Source organism: Lontra canadensis, unplaced genomic scaffold (assembly GCF_010015895.1).
Source record: "Lontra canadensis isolate GAN:19392208 unplaced genomic scaffold, GSC_riverotter_1.0 scaffold38, whole genome shotgun sequence".
Taxonomy (NCBI): Eukaryota; Metazoa; Chordata; class Mammalia; order Carnivora; family Mustelidae; genus Lontra; species Lontra canadensis.
In genome coordinates this window covers 15,188,777-15,208,564 of record NW_022631032.1, presented here as the reverse complement: position 1 = coordinate 15,208,564, position 19,788 = coordinate 15,188,777, and the positions used below count along the sequence as shown (strand labels likewise).

Here is a 19,788-nt window from a genome sequence, read left to right as displayed (position 1 = left end):
ATATGCAAAGTTATTTATGCTTCTAATGTGTTTATATATAAGACTTGAATTCAGAAAGAACATTGAGATTTTCTTAGAACAAGTGGAGACCTGAAAGTCATGTTTTAGGAAAAAGTTACGTTGCTCTGAATTGTACATTTTTTGTACTTAGCTATGTTTTCAATTGATGTGATATATAAAACCAAATCAAACACTTAAATATTATTCCATGTAAAAAAAAAAATCCACCATGAACAATGTTGCTTTCTAAGTGGAGTAGGAGGGAAAAGTATCTAAATCAAAGTATATTTCTTATCTTTTTCAGATTTAGACCTGAAAATATTTTAGTACACAATACTGGAGAATCATCTCTCCAATTTATCTCACCTAGTATTAAATTGGTGGCAGGAACTCTTACTTGATTAAAATGAATCTCAAAATGTCCTCCATGGAAATTATCTATAAAATAGAAAATATAATTTTAAAGAGCGAAATGAGTTGACCTAAAAAATATTCATATATAATTAATAATTACTCAAAGAAATTACTCAGAAGTAGGACTTAAGAGCCTTATATGTCAGATATTCCTAGGTGGACCTCAAGCTCTGAACCCTTAGCACTCTATATCCTAGAAAACTCATCAACTGTTCCACTTAGAAGAGATTTTAGAAATCATTTGATCTAGAGTTTCAAATTCATTTTTTGAAGTCACTAAAATGGAAGGTGGCTTCACAGACCCAATCAGATTATCTTACTATTATTTTATTACTGCTTCTCCTTTGAGACTTCTAATATATGGGTTTCCATAGAAAATTTTGCTTGGAAAGAGAAAAAGGTTCCAGTGGTTCAAAAATTAAAAGTGAGTAATGTAATTCAAGTTTCTTATTTTATCATTGTGTAAGTCAATGCCTGAAGAGGCAAAGAGCCTCCTGCAAGGGACAGAGCAGGCTCAGTATTCAAAACAAAGCAGTGACTAGACTTTGAGGTATGTTTATTCCCAGTCCAGGCTTGTTCCCTATGTTTGCCTCTTGGAAATGCTGGCATTTGATGGAGACTGGGAACATTTCTGTCTTTACATCATACCCCCTACCCCTCCTCCTGCTCCCCACCCACCCTTCATCAAGTTCTGGAGATAATCTCATGCAAATTCCACACCCTTTTCCTGTCAGAATAGACATTAATAATTGATCTTCTCCACAATTGTTTCTTTTGGCCTTGGGCATGGGAGCTGGAGAGGTGCTGGTGAATTTGTCTCACTGAAAATTCAAATACAGGTTCTGCAATAGAGGTGATTTCCAGGCAATTTAAATTATAAATCCATTTTGGGGGTCTTCAGGCCATTGCTCTGCAACCCAACAAATCCCCATGCACAATTTCCTCTAGTGAGCTTGTTCATCACCATCTTGCAAACTATGCTTAGTCTGTGGGTATATTCTACAGCTGCATCCTGTGGGAGGTGATGTCAATTGTTCTCCAAAACTCCAAGTCTTACATCTGGTATTGAACATTTTTATTAGCCATATTCAACAATAAAGACAAAGCTAGGGTCACAACAGAAGATCATATGGGTCAGGTTCAATAAACTTTTCCATAGCACTTACCTGCTGATTTGCTGTAATTTAATTATTTACGCATTTATAGTTATTGCTACTCTCTCCTTCCCCTAGCATGTAAACTCCATGAGGGCATAGATCCTAGCCTATTGTGTTCGCTGATGTATTCCAAGCACCTAGAACAGTGATCAGCCCTCAATAAATACTTGCTGAGTGAATGACCTGAGCAGCAAGGGAACAATGAACAATGAGCCTGAGGTAGGTAGCAGGAAACAAAAGTATCCTTGCTTTTTAGAAATTCCACCCAAAGAACAGAAGGAAGGAAAAGTTTTGCATTCAAATCAGTCAAAATTCATTGCTTATTAATAGTTTTTGTAGTTCAGTTGGTTAAGAAAGCTAAACTTGAAGACAAAAGTGAATTTTATTGGGGTGCCTGGGTGGCTCAGTTGGTTAAGCATCCATCTCTTGATTTTGGCTGGGGTCATGATCTCAGGGTCATGATCTCAAGCCCTGCACTGGGTTAAGCACTGGGCTTGGAGCCTATTTAAGATTCTCTCTCTCCCTCTGTCCCCCACCCCCATTCTTGCTCTCGCTCTCAAAAAAAAGTGAATTTTATTATGGATTACTTAGATTATATTTTTCTAAGTCTGTTTCATTATAGCATTCTCCAGGATGACAGAAGCATCAGTCTTAGTTCCTGTTCCTTGAATACAATCTATCCTTTCCAAAAAGGAAACAAAATGAAGTCCAATGCTGCATCACTTCTCTCTCTTTGCTTTATTCTGAGTTCCACCAGCATTTATATGAAGATATTCATCAGCACTAAAGGACTTCTAAGAATACTGTTCCCTTAAGTGTTCCCTAAAGTGTTGCTATCTGTTCCCTTAAGTGTTACTGCATATTTCAGTCGTCCTGCTTGCTAATGTATGCTCATATTGGTTGAGTACTTACCCATGTAGCCAAACACTGACAAAGGCCTTATTATTTCTACTCCAGGTGTGTTGATAGGGACAAGAGTCATGCTGTGTTGTTTGTATCTAGTTAAAGAAAAACAGATGTTAGGAAAAGTGTGCTAAATGGAAAAATAAAACAGATCCTAGGTGGAGTTGCAATTGTCATTTTTGTTGTTATTATGTAATCATGTAAGCAATGATGTCTGGAATGGGAATTGTGTAAAAGACATACATCAAGCAGAGTTGGATGTTGGCTGTGATCTGGAACAGTAACAATGTTTTGAAAATAAGCTAGTTATTTGAGGATTCTTGTTGCTCAGCAATGGAAACTGGGAACTGATATACAATATCAAATTTTGTAACTCTATCAACTTTAATCTATATATCTAATCACTTAATTACTTACAGACAGTTCTGAAAATTTTTATGTATTTTATAATCTGATCCAAATGGCTCTGAGGATTCAGCAACACTTTTTAATGCAGGAAATTCCACAGTGAAGAACATAGAGCAACACTTCCTGAAATCCTTCTTAAATATTATCTTACAGTGAAATAACTGTGAAACACAAATGTGACATTAATATCATATTTTATATTATTATGATTTGTAAGTCCAAATGGTGTATTTAAAAAAAAAATTTTAGAGTGGGAGAGAGAGACAGAGGTGGGAGGGGCAGAAGGAGAGAATCTTAAGCAGGCTCCATGCCCAGTGCAGAGCCTGACACAGGGCTCAGTGTCACAACCTTGAGATCATGGCCTGAGTGGAAATCAAGAGTTGGACACTTAACGAAGCCACCCAGGTGCCCCGACCAAATGACAAATTTTAAGTAAATTATGTGGATAGAAAGTGCAATTCTTATTCCCAAATGGATTTCTCAATCACAATTATTTTATTACCTGGCTGCAGAGGCATTTTTAGTTCTTCCCAAAACAATTGCAACTGTGCACTTTGGATTTCCAGCTCCTAAAGCCCGGGGGAAAATGAGCAGAATACATCATAAAAAGAAATTTTTAGTCTGACATTTCACCCTTAATGTTCTAATCCTTCCAAGTTTATCTTGCAAAAAAATAGGAAGAAAACCCTTAATTCTTTAAAAAATGCTTATGTTCAAAACTGTCCAGGCAAAGCCAAGAGTGGACACTGTCAATGAGAGCTGCAAAAATAACCAGAAACTGAAGCCATGAAACAGCTGCAACCCTTAAGACAAAATGACGGCTCTCTCATTCATTCTATTTCGGCATGTTAGAAAGGTTGTGAAATTCTTCTAGTGTATTTCCTCCTGTTTAGATTTCCTGTTTTCTGACATATGAACAACAAAGTATTAAATCTCATATGGTATTAACTATCCAGCCAGTGGCTGAGAAAGACCTCATTTCCCCCACCATGGAGTTGGGTGAAGGTGAGCTGGTCTGAGGATCTCAGTACCTATTCTTGACTATACTATTTGGTTGAGACATACTAAGGAGCAGCTGAGGATAATTTATCTGGAGTTGTCTACATATTTAAGGCTCTGACTCCACCATCAATAAGCCTAGGTTCTCATTTTTTTATTTATTAAAAGTCAGGAATTTGAAATCTAAAGTTCTTTCCATTTTAATGCAAACTTTTATTTTATCACAGTTCACAGCTCTATGGTAATTTCCTAAAGGGGCCTTCTTACAAAAACTACATTTCTTTTTCACCCGTTAAGTCTAAGCACTGTCCCTCAGGGAAACTACCATTTAATTGGCTTTCTAATTACAAGGCTACACACCACAGGATCAGACTAAGTTAAACACATCTGTACAAAACCTTTAAACAAATGATCAGATTCTTTTTTTAAAACTTTTTATAAAAAATGGTTTTAAGAGATCTGAAATCATTTGACCATTCAATGAGAAATATTGGGAATTATGTCAAATACAGCAATGCCCCCTTATCCACAAGGTATATATGTTTTAAGATCACCAATGGATGCCTGAGATTACAATTGGACCAAACCCTATGTATACTGTTTTTTTCCCATACATACACATATGTGATAAAGTTTAATTTTTAACTTAGACATAGTAAGAGATTAACAACAACTAATAAAATAGAACAATTATAAAAGATACTGTAATAAAAGGTTGTGAATGTTGCTGATTAGGCAAGAAACCGAGACCATGGCAAACAGAGATAAAGAAACAGAGGATAAAAGTCAAGAGTAAAGGTAGAGAGAAGGGGTTTACTTTAAACCCCAGGACTCACAAATGAAATTTTAAAATTCCTTATAGTTGAATCTCTGGCTCTATAGAAGAAGCAAATGAAACAATGTACAGTCATAACTGTACTCTTATTGTGTTTTTGGTGTATCTGAGGAGATACTAAACTAAATAAACAGAAAACCATGCAGTAGAAATTAATCTAGAATTTGCTAGAGCTCAGAATGGAAACCGAATTGGTAGCTTGCTTATTTATTTATTTAGCACACACATGACAAGGGGGAGGGGCAGAGGAAGAGGGAGAGTGAAAAAAATTCCAAGCGGGCATCGCATTGATTGAGGAGCCCTACTTGAAGCTTGATCCCACGACCCTTAGATCATGACCTGAGCCGAAATCAAGAGTCAGACATTCAACCAACTGAACAACCCATGCTTCCCTTGATAGCTTTTCTAAAACCAACTTGGAGAGATTCACAAATGCAGAAATTTGTTTGCCCCCCATTACTCCTGAGATTCCATTGAAATAAATATATAGGTCTGTTGAGGTTTTCTATTTCTTCTTGGTTCAGTTTTGGTAGTTTATATGTCTCTAGGAATGCATCCATTTCTTCCAGATTGTCAAATTTGCTGGCGTATTAGTTGCTCATAATATGTTCTTATAATTGTTTGTATTTCTTTGGTGTTTGTTGTGATCTCTCCTCTTTTATTCATGATGTTATTAATCTGGGTCCTTTTTCTTTTCTTTTTGATAAGTCTGGCCAGGGGCTTTATCAATCTTATTAATTGTTTCAAAGAACTAGCTCCTAGTTTTGTTGATCTGTTCTACCGTTCTTTTGGTTCCTATTTCATTGATTTCTGCTCTGATCTTTATTATTTCTCTTCTTCTGGGTTTAGGCTTTATTTTCTGTTCTTCCTACAGCTCCTTTAGGTGTAGGGTTAGGTTGTGTACTTGAGACCTTTCTTGTTTCTTGAAAAAGGCTTGTATTGCTATATACTTTCCTCTCAGGACTGCCTTTGTTATATCCCAAAGATTTCGAACAATTGTGTTTTCATTGTCATTTCTTTCCATGAATTTTTAAAAATTCTTCTTTAATTTTCTGGTTGACTTATTCATTCCTTAGTAGGATGCTCTTTAGCATCCATGTATTTGAGTTCTTTCCAACTTTCCTTTTGTGGCTGAGTTCTAAAGCATTGTCATCTGAAAATATGCAAGGAATGATCCCAATCTTTTGGTACCAGCTGAGACCTGATATGTGACCCAGGATGTGATCTATTCTGGAGAATGTACCATGTGCACTACAGAAGAATGTGTACTCTGTTGCTTTGGGATGGAATGTTCCGAATATATCTGTGATGTCCACCTGGTCCAGTGTGTCATTTAAAGCCTTTCTTTGTTGATCTTTTGCTTAGAGGATCTGTCCATTTCAGTGAGGGAGGTGTTAAAGTCCCTTACTATTATTCTATTATTGTTGATGTGTTTCATTGATTTTGTTATTAATTGGTTTATATAATTGGCTGTTCCCATATTAGGGGCATAGATATTTACAATTGTTAGACCTTCTTATTGGACAGACCCTTTAAGTATGATATAGTGTCCTTTTTCATCTCTTATTTAGTCTTTGGCTTAAAATCTAATTTGTCAAAGGATTGCCACCCCAGCTTTTTTGTTTTTTTTTTAATATTTTATTTATTTAGGGGCTCTTGGGTGGCTCGGTGGGTTAAAGCCTCTGCCTTCGGCTCAGGTCATGATCCCGGGGTCATGTCTGTCAAATAAATAAATAAAATATATTTTTTAAAAGATTTTATTTATTTATTTGACAGAGAGAGATCACAAGTAGGCAGAGAGGCAGGCAGAGAGAGAGGAGGAAGCAGGCTCCCTGCTGAGCAGAGAGCCCGATACGGGGCTCGATCCCAGGACCCCAGGATCATGACCTGAGCCGAAGGCAGAGGCTTTAACCCACCAAACCACCCAGCGCCCCCAGCTTTCTTTTGATGTCCATTAGCATGGTAAATTGTTTTCCACCCCCTCATGTTAAATCTGGAGGTGTCTTTGGGTCTAAAATGAGTTTTTTGCAGACAGCATATCAATGGGTCTTATTTTTTTTTTTATCCATTCTGATATCCTGTGTCTTCTAATTGGCATTTAGCCCATTTACATTAAGGTAACTACTGAAAGATATGTATTTAGTGCCATTGTACTGCCTGTAAGGTAACTATTTCTGTATATTGTCTCAGTTCCTTTCTGGTCTGTTACTTTTAGGCTCTCTCTATAACCAGTAGGAAGACTGAAGCAGTCAACAAAAATATCCCAACAAACAAGAGCCCAGGGCCAGACGGCTTCTCAGGGGAATTCTACCAAACATTTAAAGAAGAATTAACACCTATTCTCCTATACCATTCCAAAAAATTGAAATGGAAGGAAAACTTCCAAACTCATTTTATGAGGCCAGCATTACCTTGATCCCAAAAGCAGACAAAGACCCCATCAGAAAGAAGAATTACAGACCAATATCCCTGATGTACATGGATGCAAAAATTCTCACCAAAATACTAGCCAATAGGATCCAACAGTACATTAAGAGGATTATACAACATTAAGAGGATTATACAAGTGGGATTTATTCCAAGGCTGCAAGGTTGGTTCAATATCCACAAATCAATGTGGTACAATACATTAGTAAAAGAAAGAATAAGAACCGTATGATTCTCTCAATAGATGCTGAAAAAGCATCTAACAAATTACAACATCCTTTCTTGACCAAAACTCTTTAAAGTGTTTTGAAGGGAGAAGGTTTTTAAGGGAAAGGGATAGAGGGTCCATATCTCAATATCATAAAAGCCATGTATGAAAAACACACAGTGAATATCATTCCCAATGGGGAAAAACTGAGAGCTCTTCCCCTAAGTCAGGAAAACACAAGGGATGTCCACTATCACCACTGCTATTCAACAGAGTACTAGAAGTCCTAGCCTCAGCAATTGGACAACAAAAAGAAATAAAAGGCATCCGAATTGGCAAAGAAGTCAAACTCTCACTCTTTGCAGATGATATGATACTTTATGTGGAAAATCCAAAAGACTTTACTCCAAAACTGCTAGAACGCAAACAGGAATTCAGTAAAGTGTCAGGATATAAAATTAATTCACAGAAATCAGTTGCATTTCTATTCACCAACATAAGACAGAAGACAGAGAAATTAAGGAGTCAATCCCATTTCGAATTGCACCCAAAACCATAAGATACCTAGGCAAAATAGCAAAATAACCAAGGAGGCAAAGAATCTGTACTCAAAAAACTATAAAGTACTCATGAAAGAAACTGAGGAAGACTCAAAGAAATAGAAAAACGTTCCATTTCATGGATTGGAAAAACAAATATTGTGAAAATGTCTATGCTACCTAAAGCAATCTACACATTTAATGCAATCCCTATCAAAATACCATCAACTTTTTTCAAAGAAATGTAACAAATAATCCTAAAATTTATATGGAACCAGAAAAGACCCCGGATAGAGGAATATTAAAAAAGAAAACCAAAGTTGGCGGCATCACAATTCCAGACTTCAAGATCTATTACATAGACTTCAAGCTCTGTAATCATCAAGACAATATGGTACTGGCACAAAAACAGAACACAGATTGACAGAACAGAAGAGAGCCCAGAAATGGATGCTCAACTCTATGGTCAACTAATCTTTGACAAAGCAGGAAAGAATATCCAACGGAAAAAAGACAGTCTTTTCAACAAATGGTGTTGGGAAAATTGGACAGCCACATGCAGAAGAATGGAACTGGACCATTTCCTTACACCACACACAAAACAGGCTCAAAAAATGGATGAAAGACCTCAAAGTGAGAGAGGAATCCATCAAAATCCTTGAAGAGAACACAGGCAGCAACCTCTTCAACCTCACCTGCAGCAACTTCTTCCTAGAAACATCGCCAAAGGCAAGGGAAGCAAGGACAAGCATGAACTATTGGGACTTCATCAAGATAAAAAGCTTTTGCACAGCAAAGGAAAATAGTCAACAAAACCAAAAGACAACGGACAGAATGGGAGAAGATATTTGCAAATGACATATCAGATAAAAGGCTAGTATCCAAAATCTATAAAGAACTTAACAAACTCAACACCCAAAGAACAAATAATCCAATCAAGAAATGGGCAGAAGACATGAGCAGACATTTCTGCAAAGAAGACATCCAGACGGCCAACAGACACATGAAAAAGTGCTCAACATCACTCGGCATGAGGGAAATACAAATCAAAACCCCAGTCAGATACCATCACACACCAGTCAGAATGGCTAAAATTTACAAGTCAGGAAATGACAGGTTTTGGTGAGGATGAGGAGAAAGGGGAACCCACCTACACTGCTAGGAGGAACGCAAGCTGGTGCAGCCACTCTGGAAAACAGTATGGAGGTTCCCCAAAAAGTTGAAAATAGAGCTACCCTATGACCCAGCAATTGCACTGCTGGGTATTTACCCTAAAAATACAAACGTAGTGATCCAAAGGGGCATGTGCACCCGAATGTTAATAGCAGCAATGTCCTCAATAGCCAAAGTATGGAAAGAGCCTAGATGTCCATCGACAGATAAATGGATAAAGAATAGATAAGAAGATGTTTTATATATATATATATACATATACATACACACACACACACATACACACACACATATATATAATATATATATATTCCACTGTGTATATACATACACAATGGAATATATATGGAGCCATCAAAAACCATCAAATCTTGCCATTTGCCACAACATGAATGGAACTAGAGGCTATTATGCTAAGTGAAATAAGTCAATCAGAGAAAGACCGTTATCATGTGATCTCACTGATATGAGGAATTTGAGAAACAAGACAGAGGATCATAGGGGAAGGGGGGGAAAAAATGAAACAAGATGAAACCAGAGAGGGAGACAAACCACAAGAGACTCTTAATCTCAGGAAACAAACTGAGGGTTGCTGGAGGGAAGGAGGGTGAAAGGGATGGGTGGCTGGGTGATGGACATTGCAGAGGGTATGTGCTATGGTGAGTACTGTGAAATGTGTAAGGCTGATGAATCACAGATCTGTATCCCTGAAACAAATAATACATTATATGGTGAAATAAATAAATGAATGAATGAATGAATGGATATATAATGAAGGCATAACCATAACAGAAAAGGAAGTGAGAAGGTGAGACATAGGACTAGGGGTGTTGGTGGTCACCAACAGATGAAAGATTTCAATAAATATCCTGGAAGTAGATAAGGCAAGCTGACCAATGAAATGGGCAGTGAAGTCAGAGTCTTGAAAATGAGGTAAGAAACTTCAAAGGGAGAGGGTTCTGGTCCCAGAGTCAGAAGGTATGACTGAGAAGCAAGGCTACCAAAGATGAATTAATTCAAGATTTTTAGGTGGACATATGTACCACGTGGCACTTCCATAGGCAGGTATATGACATGTAGCCTGAAAAAGAAAAGTATGTAGCATGTTACCAAAAAAAAAAAAAACAAAAAAAAAAAAAAAAAAAAACTGAATAAAGTTATTTTGAAGCTTGGAGTCTGTAGCTTGATAACTAGCTTCCTATCAGTGACTCTAAACTGAATCCCAGGCCTCCTCCACCAAAAGTTTCTTTATATATAATTTCCACCTAGGAAGGAAACATGCCTGGGAAAGAGCTCTGTGAAAAACTCCATTTACCCTTGCTTTTCTCTTAAGTATGCTCAGAAAACCAAGAATCTGTACTACGTGAAGAGAACCTGCAGCATTAAAGAGAAATGACTGACCAAAATAAATAAACTGTAAAACTGACCATAGAGGAACAAAATAAAACAAGAAACAGAGATAACCTAAACAAAACAAAACAAATGAGTTAAACCAAACAACAAAAATTCTAGTTGGTATAATTTGAGAGATTCAAATGTATTACAGCCATAAAACCAGAAAAGGATGTTGTGAAACAGGAACAACCAAAGAACAAGAAAATAAAAACTCTTAGAGCTTAACATATGACTGCTAAAGCATAAAGTTCAATAGAAGCACTAAAAATCAAGAAAATTTCCCACAGGCAGAGGAAGAAGTCAGAGACCAAAAGTAGGAAAGCAAAGAGAAGAGACACTTAAAGCAAAAATATAAAATCTAAGATCACAATAAAAGAGGTCTAAAAAAAGAGAAAGTAGTCCAAAAAAAGAAGAGAAAAATAAAGGTAAGAACTTATCAATGAAACTTGAAAATTCTCTAAAACAAAACAAAACAAAACAAAAAGTCTTCAGATTAAAAGGGCCATCGACTGGCAAGAAGAATCCATCTCTAGGCATTTCAAAACATCAACAATAAAGAGAAAATCCTAAAGGGTTTCAAAAAGAAAAAAAACCAAAAACCAAAAACAAGCCACCTCTAAAGGAATGAGGATTAGACTTGCATCAGATTTCTCATCAGCAACAAGGGATGCTAGATAAAAGAGTTCAATCTAGAATTCTAGGCGCCTGCGTAGCTTAGTGGGTTAAAGCCTCTGCCTTCGGCTCAGGTCATGATCTCAGGGTCCTGGGATTGAGCTCCACATCCAGCTCTCTGCTCTGCAAGGGGTCTGCTTCCCCCTCTCACTCTCTGCCTGCCTCTCTGTACTTGTGATTTCTGCCTGTCAAATAAATAAATAAAATCTTTTAAAAAAAGTATTAAAAAAAAATCTAGAATTCTATACACATCTACATATCAATCTCTGTCATGGCAAAATAAATACCTACCTATTCAGACACATACGATCTCAGATAATTTTATTTACTTAAGCATTTTTCCTTAAAAAGAATACACTCAAGCAAAATAAGGAAGTAAAAAAAAAAAAAAGTCATAGGGTGCGAAAGATGAACAATCCCAGGAAAGTAATATGTAAAAATTCCAGGATAACTGTACTGAAGTATGCCTAAAAGATAATCAGTCCAGACTGGAATAGGAATAAAGACTCTATGAGAAAAGTCTCCAGAAAAGGGAAAATTCAGTAGGATTACAGGTACAACTTAAACATACATGTGTGTATGTTTAAGGGGGAGGAGATATAATATGAAACAGGTAAATAATTCAGTGAAAGAAAAATGGTAACTAGAGATTCCAGGAAAATAATTTTTTAAATATACAAATGAACCATGATGCCATATTTTAGTTAGTTTTATATTTGGCTCTTCATTTGGTGAGTAATTTTAAATTGTATTCTGGAGACTGATTCTTTTGTTTTGAAGACTCTGGATTCTATTATAATCCCTTCAAAGCATGTTGATGTTTTTGTCTTATTAGGCTCTTAGGTAGAGTCAAACTGCAGAGTCTGTCTCAGTTTAGGTGGGGTGAGAGATCAAATTTTAGTTTATTCTTTTTATTTAGCTGCAGGTGCTTTGAGTCGACTACATGATTTTGATTCAGGAGTCAGCAGAGACTTGGGCAAAGTTTACAGGTGAAACCTGGAGCTCTCCTTTTATGGTTCTCTACCTTCCTGGAATAACCAAACTACAACCTCATTTTTGAGCAGTGACGGCGGCTCTAGGCACTATCTTCTAGTTGCTTAGAACACAAAGACCCAAGTTTTCTAGAGAAGCTTCAGCTTTTTCAAACCACACTGTGTCCTCAAGCCAAAGTCTAAAAATGAAAAACTTCTCTTTTGCTGTCTCATCTTCCAAATTTTGACTCTGCTACAAAATCAGCCTGCTTTGGGTCACTCCCCAGCATCAAAACATCAAGCATTGTTTTGTTTTGTTTGTAGCATTTTAGCTGTTATCTATGAGGTCGATCTTAGGTGCTAACTCCACTGCACAAGAAATGAAGTTCCCTTAGAGTTTTGGCCTTTAAACTTTGCCAAAACCAAGTTTTTGCACAACCAGTATGGCAGTTTCTTATATATTCACACACCTATCATTAGTTTCGGCTAATGTTTTAGAAATTCAATGATCACCTCAAAACATGATCATACAAGAAGCAGAATTAGAAATCTTAGCTCTAAAACTTTAAAACCAATAAAACTGAGAGTTTAAAATTCTAATCCCCTCTATCCTATATTGTGAGTTATACATATAAAGTAAAGATGTATTTAAGATTAAAATATAATTGTTTTAAAACAATTTGGGTTCTGGGGCGCCTGGGTGGCTCAGTGGGTTAAGCCTCTGCCTTCAGCTCAGGTCATGATCTCAGGGTCCTGGGATCAAGCCCCACATCAGGTTCTCTGCTCAGTGGGGAGCCTGTTTCCTCCTCTCTCTTTGCCTGCCTCTCTGCCTACTTGTGATCTCTCTCTCTCTCTCTCTCTGTGTCAAGTGGATAAATAAAATCTTTAAAAAAACAAAAAACAAAAAACCCAATTTGGGTTCTTTCAAATTTAATGGAATCTACTTTTCAATCAGTTCTGACTGGACTTTTTAAAAGAAGGATGTTTCAGGAGCCACATTTGCCAAATTGTAATGAGAAAAGATCCTACCGTTCACATATTTCAAAATTAAGTTTTAAGAAGTCTCAGATTATACCATCAGTGTGAATCCACTTGACTATCCTTGCTTATTGAATCATGTTTGAATTTCCAAATTGTGTATCACTGTTTTATAAGAGTGTGTCCTGATTTTTATAGGTCCTAATATATAAAAAACTGAATTCCACTAATTTGAGGATTAACCTGAAGAACATTAGGATTATTTAAATAACAGATTATCCACACTGAATTATGGATCTTAACTGCAATTTCTTCTTCTTCTTCTTCTTTTTTAAAGATTTTATTTACTTATTTGACAGAGAGAGATCACAAGTAGGCAGAGAGGTAGGCAGTGGGGGAGGAGGAAGCAGGCTCCCCTGCCAAGCAGAGAGCCCGATGCAGGGCTTGATCCCAGGACCCTGAGATCATGACCTGAGCTGAATGCAGAGGCTTAACCCACTGAGACACCCAGGCACTCCTTAACTGAAATTTCTTATCTGAAAACGTTGGGCTGGGGAATTTTTTTTTTTAATACCCTTGACTGGTCCTGGCTGTGCAATAATATGCAATTGTGCTTTGATTCTTAGAAATTAGAGAAAAAAAAATTTTCCCAGAGAGGCTCCCTTTTAAATTTTCAAGTGAGTATTTTTCTAGTTAGAGTTTTTGAAGTTTTATTTATAGGAAGCCTTAAGGCCCACAGGCTAATAAAAGGGTCATTTGCTGTATATAATCTACATTGTTTCCATGGTGAGAGTACTTCAAAAATCAGATTAGGACACAATGACACAATTTGGGGTTTATTTGCACTAGAGATCTTTTCTTTCTCTACTTTCTATCCTGGTAATCAAGGACATTTTTGATAAATCTTTTAAGGTTCTGTGGATTTTAAACTTAGATGACCAGTAGCTAAATCCTTCAAAAGCAAAATCTTTTCTATAATTCCCTAAACCTAGTTGAAAGCCCTCTTTTTCTAACACCCAGAATATATTTTTCTCTAGTATTTTCCAATAGCACTTCCTGTCTTGTTCTTCATGAAAAATTGTTGCCACAGTTTTAAGTAAGTGCTTAATAGATTCCAGACATCAGGTACATTTTGAAGAAAGTCAAGAAACAAGGCAAATAATTTTTTGATTCTGCTTCATTCAATCTAATATGGAAAACAATTCAGATTTTTTTAATTTTTTTTTAAAGATTTTATTTATTCATTTGACAGAGATCACAAGTAGGCAGAGCAGCAGGCAGAGAGAGAGGGGGGAAGCAGGCTCCCTGCTGAGCAGAGAGCCCGATGTGGGGCTCGATCCTAGGACTCTGGGATCATGACCTGAGCTGAAGGCAGAGGCTTAATCCACTGAGCCACCCAGGCACCCCAACAATTCAGATTCTAAAAAATAAAACTTCTAAACTGGCTCTTCTTTGGGGGTCATTAAGTAGAGGAAAAAAGGGTGAGTGGATAGGTTGTAAATTTTAAGATACTTTGATTTAACCTTGATGTTTCAGAAAATGGGAAAGACCCCTCACAAATATATCATCTCAACTTAGCTACAAGCAGAATTTGGCAGGTGCAGCAGCTGAAACACATCCTTCTTCTAAATAGAGCTTTTACTCTTTTTTGTGATTACGATCTTGGACCTTGAGATCAAGACCTGAGCTGAGATAAGAGTTAGACGCTTAACCGACTGAGCCATCCAGAAGACCCTCTTTTTTATTACTTTAGTTAACGAACAGGATACCAGACGTTGTGGATGAAATATATTAGAGGAAATCCAAATAGGCCAGGAAACATTTAAATATATCTGTTGTGTCACAGGCTTCCATGAATGAAAATAGATGGCACATGTAAAATAATTGTTTTTAATTCAGACTCTGGTATTTCAAGGCTGTTCAAGTGCCAAAATTAAGTCAGGCTGAAAATCACATCTCCCTGATATTTGCTGGTCAGTTTTAATTTTTTAGGCTCTTACAAACCATACGGTTATCAAACAAAATCATTCTCTAACACAAGGAAAAATGTCAGATGGAGGAAAAACATGACCATTGGGATTGAGTCCTGCATCATAGGGCTCCTTGCTCAGTGGGGAGACTGCTTCTCCCTCTGCCTGCTGTTCCCCCTGCTTGTGTTCTCTCTCTCTCCCTAACAAATAAACAGAGAAAATCTAAATAAATAAATAAAGTTTGTTTTAAAAAATGTTTATCTACAATCCTACAGTTAAGAAAAAACTCCATTAGGGAAGCCTGGGTGGCTTATTTGGTTAAGCATCTGCCTTTGGCTCAGGTCATGATCCCAGTGTCCTGGGATTGAGCTTCACACTGGGCTCCTGGGGAGCCTGCTTCTCCCTCTCCCTCTGCCTCCTGATCCCCTTGCTTGTGCTGTATCAAAGAATAAATAAAATCTTTCAAAAAAAAAGAAAGGAAAAAAACCCAATATAGTGTGTTCTCTTGGAATATGTGTTATTTTTAATGGGGGGAAGCACCCTTTGAAATTCACTTATTCTACCTCCAGAAAGGTTTTACATAGTAATTATGCAATCAGTGTTAAATGCTGGACTACTTCTATCATTGTTGCAGAATACGGTTGGATCAAAATCAATTCCAAATAGACCAGAGTTGAAATTATTAAAAATTTAAATAATCGAACCATAAAAAACTAGAAGAAAAAATAGTATTTATGAAATCTCTGGATGGGGAAAAATTTTTAAACCTTAAAAATGATAAATGAAATCAAAAGAAAGACATCAATTGTGCTATCTATATAAAACTACTGTACATTAAAAAGAAAAAAAATCAATCAGGGGAAAATATTTCATACATGGCAGGAAGAAGAGGGAAGAGTACTGAATCTGTTACAAGTCATTTAGAAAGCAAAGCTAGTCAAATAACTCATTCTATTGGCAAGGTTCCATGGAGATAGACACTTTCATTACTGATGGGTGTACAAAGTAATATCCCTAGGTAGTATAACTTGGCAATATCCATCAAAATTACAGATTCAATTACTCTTTGATCCATCAATCCTACTTCTGGGACTTACCCTACAGATATAGTTGTTCTTGAATGCAAAGACAGGTGCACAAGATTATTCACTGCAGTAGTATTTTTTGTATTTGCAAAGAATTAGACATTAACCAATATCCATCAATAGAAGACTATTTAAATATACTGTGCTGTGTCCATACAATGGAACCCATCCAAAAAGAATAAGGAACCTTTCTATGCACTTATCTGGAAGAACTCTACAATTATCCTATACTGTGAATAGTAAGAACACTACCTTTTGTGTAAGAAAGAGACAATTACACATGATTAATCACATTCTTCAACACTTCTCAAATTAAGTCCAGTTTCCCACATTATCTACAAAGATGCTTTCTATAACATCATTTGTAATAGCAAAACACTAGAAACACCCTGCAAGTCCTATAATAGATGAGTGGAAAGACAAATTATGATCTATACAACAAAATATTATTTAGCTACAAAAATGACATTTATAGGGATGCATGCATGGCTCAGTTGGTTAAATGGCTGCCTTTGGCTCAGGCTGTGATCCCAGGGTCTTGGCATTGAGCACCACATAGGGCTCCCTCCCCAGTGGGGAGTCTGCTTCTCCCTCTCTATCTGCCCCTCCCCACCTGCTCATGCTCTCTCTCACTCTCTCTCTCTCTCTCAAATAAATAAATAAAATCTTCAAAAAAATGACATTTATAGTGAACCTGGAGTAACAGAAAATGCTAAGTAAAAAACTCACATACGATATTAATATGTAATATGCACACTAAAGAGAAGTCATGAGATTATCTAAATGTTCAATGCATATCTCAATATCAATTTTCAATATAAATTATGTTGAAAATATAACATTATATTTTCAATGATAATTCAGTATATAGTTTAGCCAGATTGCTTTCCCAAACATCTGTCACTGAGCAAAATGGTACTTCAAGAGGAAGGCTAAGAAATGGGTGTGGAGAGAGATTCTTCAGGAATGAGGGATACTGGTATGTTAAGGCATTTCATGGAGAGAGTTTATGGTGAGCAGCTAGTTGCAATCATAAAGATTCTGTTCTTAGGGATATGAAAAATAGGAGACAAGTACCAAAAATGGGGGAGGGGCAAGAAAGAAACAACTTAGTACTTTGGTAAGTTGCTTAGGGTAAATGATGATTTTCCCTAATCTCCAAGCTATATGATTACCTTTCCTATCTTGTCAAGACTCCCCTATCAACACCACCTCTTCTAGTTCTGTCTGGGAGAAGGAAAATACAGGAAAAGGCCAGGCAATAAACTAGTTTCACCTTATTTCATGTGGTATATACGACCAAAAGAGGCTTGATCTTTTATCTGTTATGCCTGGGTATGTATGTGAATTAGCAAAAAATGATGTGTGATTTTTGAAAGATATAAAGATTATAGCATTATAACTGATCATAATCCTATTTACAAGAAAGTATGTGATTGTTGGGGAGTATAAAATAAAGGAAAAGAATACTTTTAAATACTCTTTAAAATTACCAGGATTCAAAGGGTGCCTGGGTGGCTCAGTCGTTAAGTGTCTGCCTTTGGCTCAGGTCATGATTCCAGCGTCCTGGGGTCAAGCCCTACATCAGCCTCCTTGATCAGTGGGAAGCCTGTTTCTCCCTCTCCCTCTGCCTGCCCCTCTGCCTGCCACTCTGCCTGCTTGTGCCCTCTATCTCCATCAAATAAATAAATAAAATCTTAAAAAAAAATTCCAGCTCCACTGCTAAACTTGTAAGTCTGTGGAGGATAAGTTAAACTTTGATTGACTGATTGAATCATTCACTCATTCATTCACGTATTTAATTATTATTCAGTAAACTGGTACCATAAGTAAGGCACACAGCTAAATGTTGAGGATATAGCAGGACACATGATTGCTATGGAAGATAGAAAATTTTACTAAGTACTAGTAACAAAGTGAGATAGTACTAGAGGAGTAAAGAGTATACACATCTGATCTAATCTAAAAGGGTTAATGAAGTCTTCCTGAATTAAGTAACATTAAGGTTAGACCTGAATCTGAATCCTAAATAGAAGTAGCTAAAGTGGAGGGGGGAGGAGTATTCTAGATAGGAGTAATAGCACTGAACAAAGGCTCACAAGTCAGTATTGCATCTACATATAATATAGATGAAGAGATTATATAATTGTTAACTATGGAGGCTGTTGTTATAGATGAGTCATAAAAGAAGCAGAGCATCAAGGGAAAGTAAAATGGATCAATAATCACAAGGGAAAGTAGGATTATTTATTAATTTAAAATACTGACTATATGCCAGGCACTATTCTAGGCACTTCAGATGTATCAATGAAGAAAGGAAATAAAAGTCCTTGCCCTGATGAAGCTTATATTCTAATACAGGGCAAGAGATAACAGCAAACATAATGCATATTATATAGTAAATCAGCAGAGGATCAGTACAATGGTTAAGCTAGATTGGAGTATAGGCGGGTGAGGGGTATTTTAAATAGAGTAATTAGGGATTGCCTCAGTGAGGAGGTGATGGTGACTGGACAAAGCTTTGAGAGATGAGGGAGTACGGTTTGTAAATATTGAGAGGAAACACATTCCAGACGAGCAGAAAAGCCAGTACAAAAGCCCTAAGAAGGAACGTGACTGGTACATTCCAAGACAGAAAGAAAGTTGGTGTGGCAGACCAAACAAGCAAAGCATAAAGTAGTAGGAAAAAAGGTCGAGAGGCAATGAGGGATGGAGGCAGAACTTGCAGGATTTTGTAGGCCTGTCTGAGAATTTAGGGGAGGGTTGCTTGTTCACATCATACTGCTCTAATATATATAAGATCAAGAACAAGAGGTAAGAGAGGAGGCTGGGAAAGATGGCAGAGTAGGGGCACCATTGTCCCATGTTTACAACTAGATTTCAATCACCTGAGTAAATAAACCTGAGAGCTATCTGAAGACAGGCAGAACAAACTCCACGACTAAAGCCATGAAGCCTCATGGAAGAATTTCGGAAGAATAGAAAATGCAGTTAGGAGCTGTCTGAAGGAAGGAGGGAATTGTGGGAGCAGAGAAGGGAAAGTAACATGGAGCCCACATGGGGAAAATGAATCCCCATAATATCTGGCCTTGAAAACTGGAGGGGCTGAATTCCAAGAGTTTGTATAACCAGTGAGACTTGGAGCCTGGAACTTTAGAAGTCAGTTGACTCAGCATTGGGCAAATGGGTAGAGGAATGATAGCTGGGCCCCCCACCCTTAAAAAGACAAGGGCTGGCAGAGAGGCAACATAGAAGCGACAGTTTGCACAATGGGAGGGAGATCTGTTTATACTGACTTTGGAGTGTGTTGAGGACTTCTCTGGGAATGAAGGAGTTGGTAGGTGCCATTTTCCTCCCCTCCCTGCAAACACAGAGCCATTTGTTGGAGATGGTGCTACATAGATACTTGCTGCCCAAGCTGCTAGCAATGCAAACACCCATTAGTTCTTCTGGAACACTTGCCCAGTCCAAGGATGCTGGCTTCAGCCCCGGGTTCAGCACAAATTTTTGTTAAAGCCTCCGTACTTCAGGAGATCCAGTCTAGGACTAGCAGCTCAGAACAAATCTGCTAACCCCACTGTCCTGCCTCCAAGCACTTCTGCAGTCATGTGCCCTCAGAACGAGCCTTTGTGGGTCTCACTAACATCACAGAGA

The 19,788-nt window shown here is 37.3% G+C and overlaps 1 protein-coding gene across 1 annotated transcript in view; it reads right to left on the bottom strand.

The window, feature by feature from the left end:
- ACAD11 (acyl-CoA dehydrogenase family member 11) overlaps positions 1 to 19,788 on the bottom strand; it is an 88,039-nt gene that overhangs the window by 14,761 nt on the left and 53,490 nt on the right. The window contains exons 14-16 of the mRNA XM_032869689.1: positions 3,385 to 3,451; positions 2,484 to 2,569; positions 367 to 438 (exon numbers count right to left, since the gene is read on the bottom strand). Of these exons, the coding sequence (XP_032725580.1) occupies positions 367 to 438; positions 2,484 to 2,569; positions 3,385 to 3,451 (225 nt within the window). The remainder of the gene's footprint in view (positions 1 to 366; positions 439 to 2,483; positions 2,570 to 3,384; positions 3,452 to 19,788) is intronic.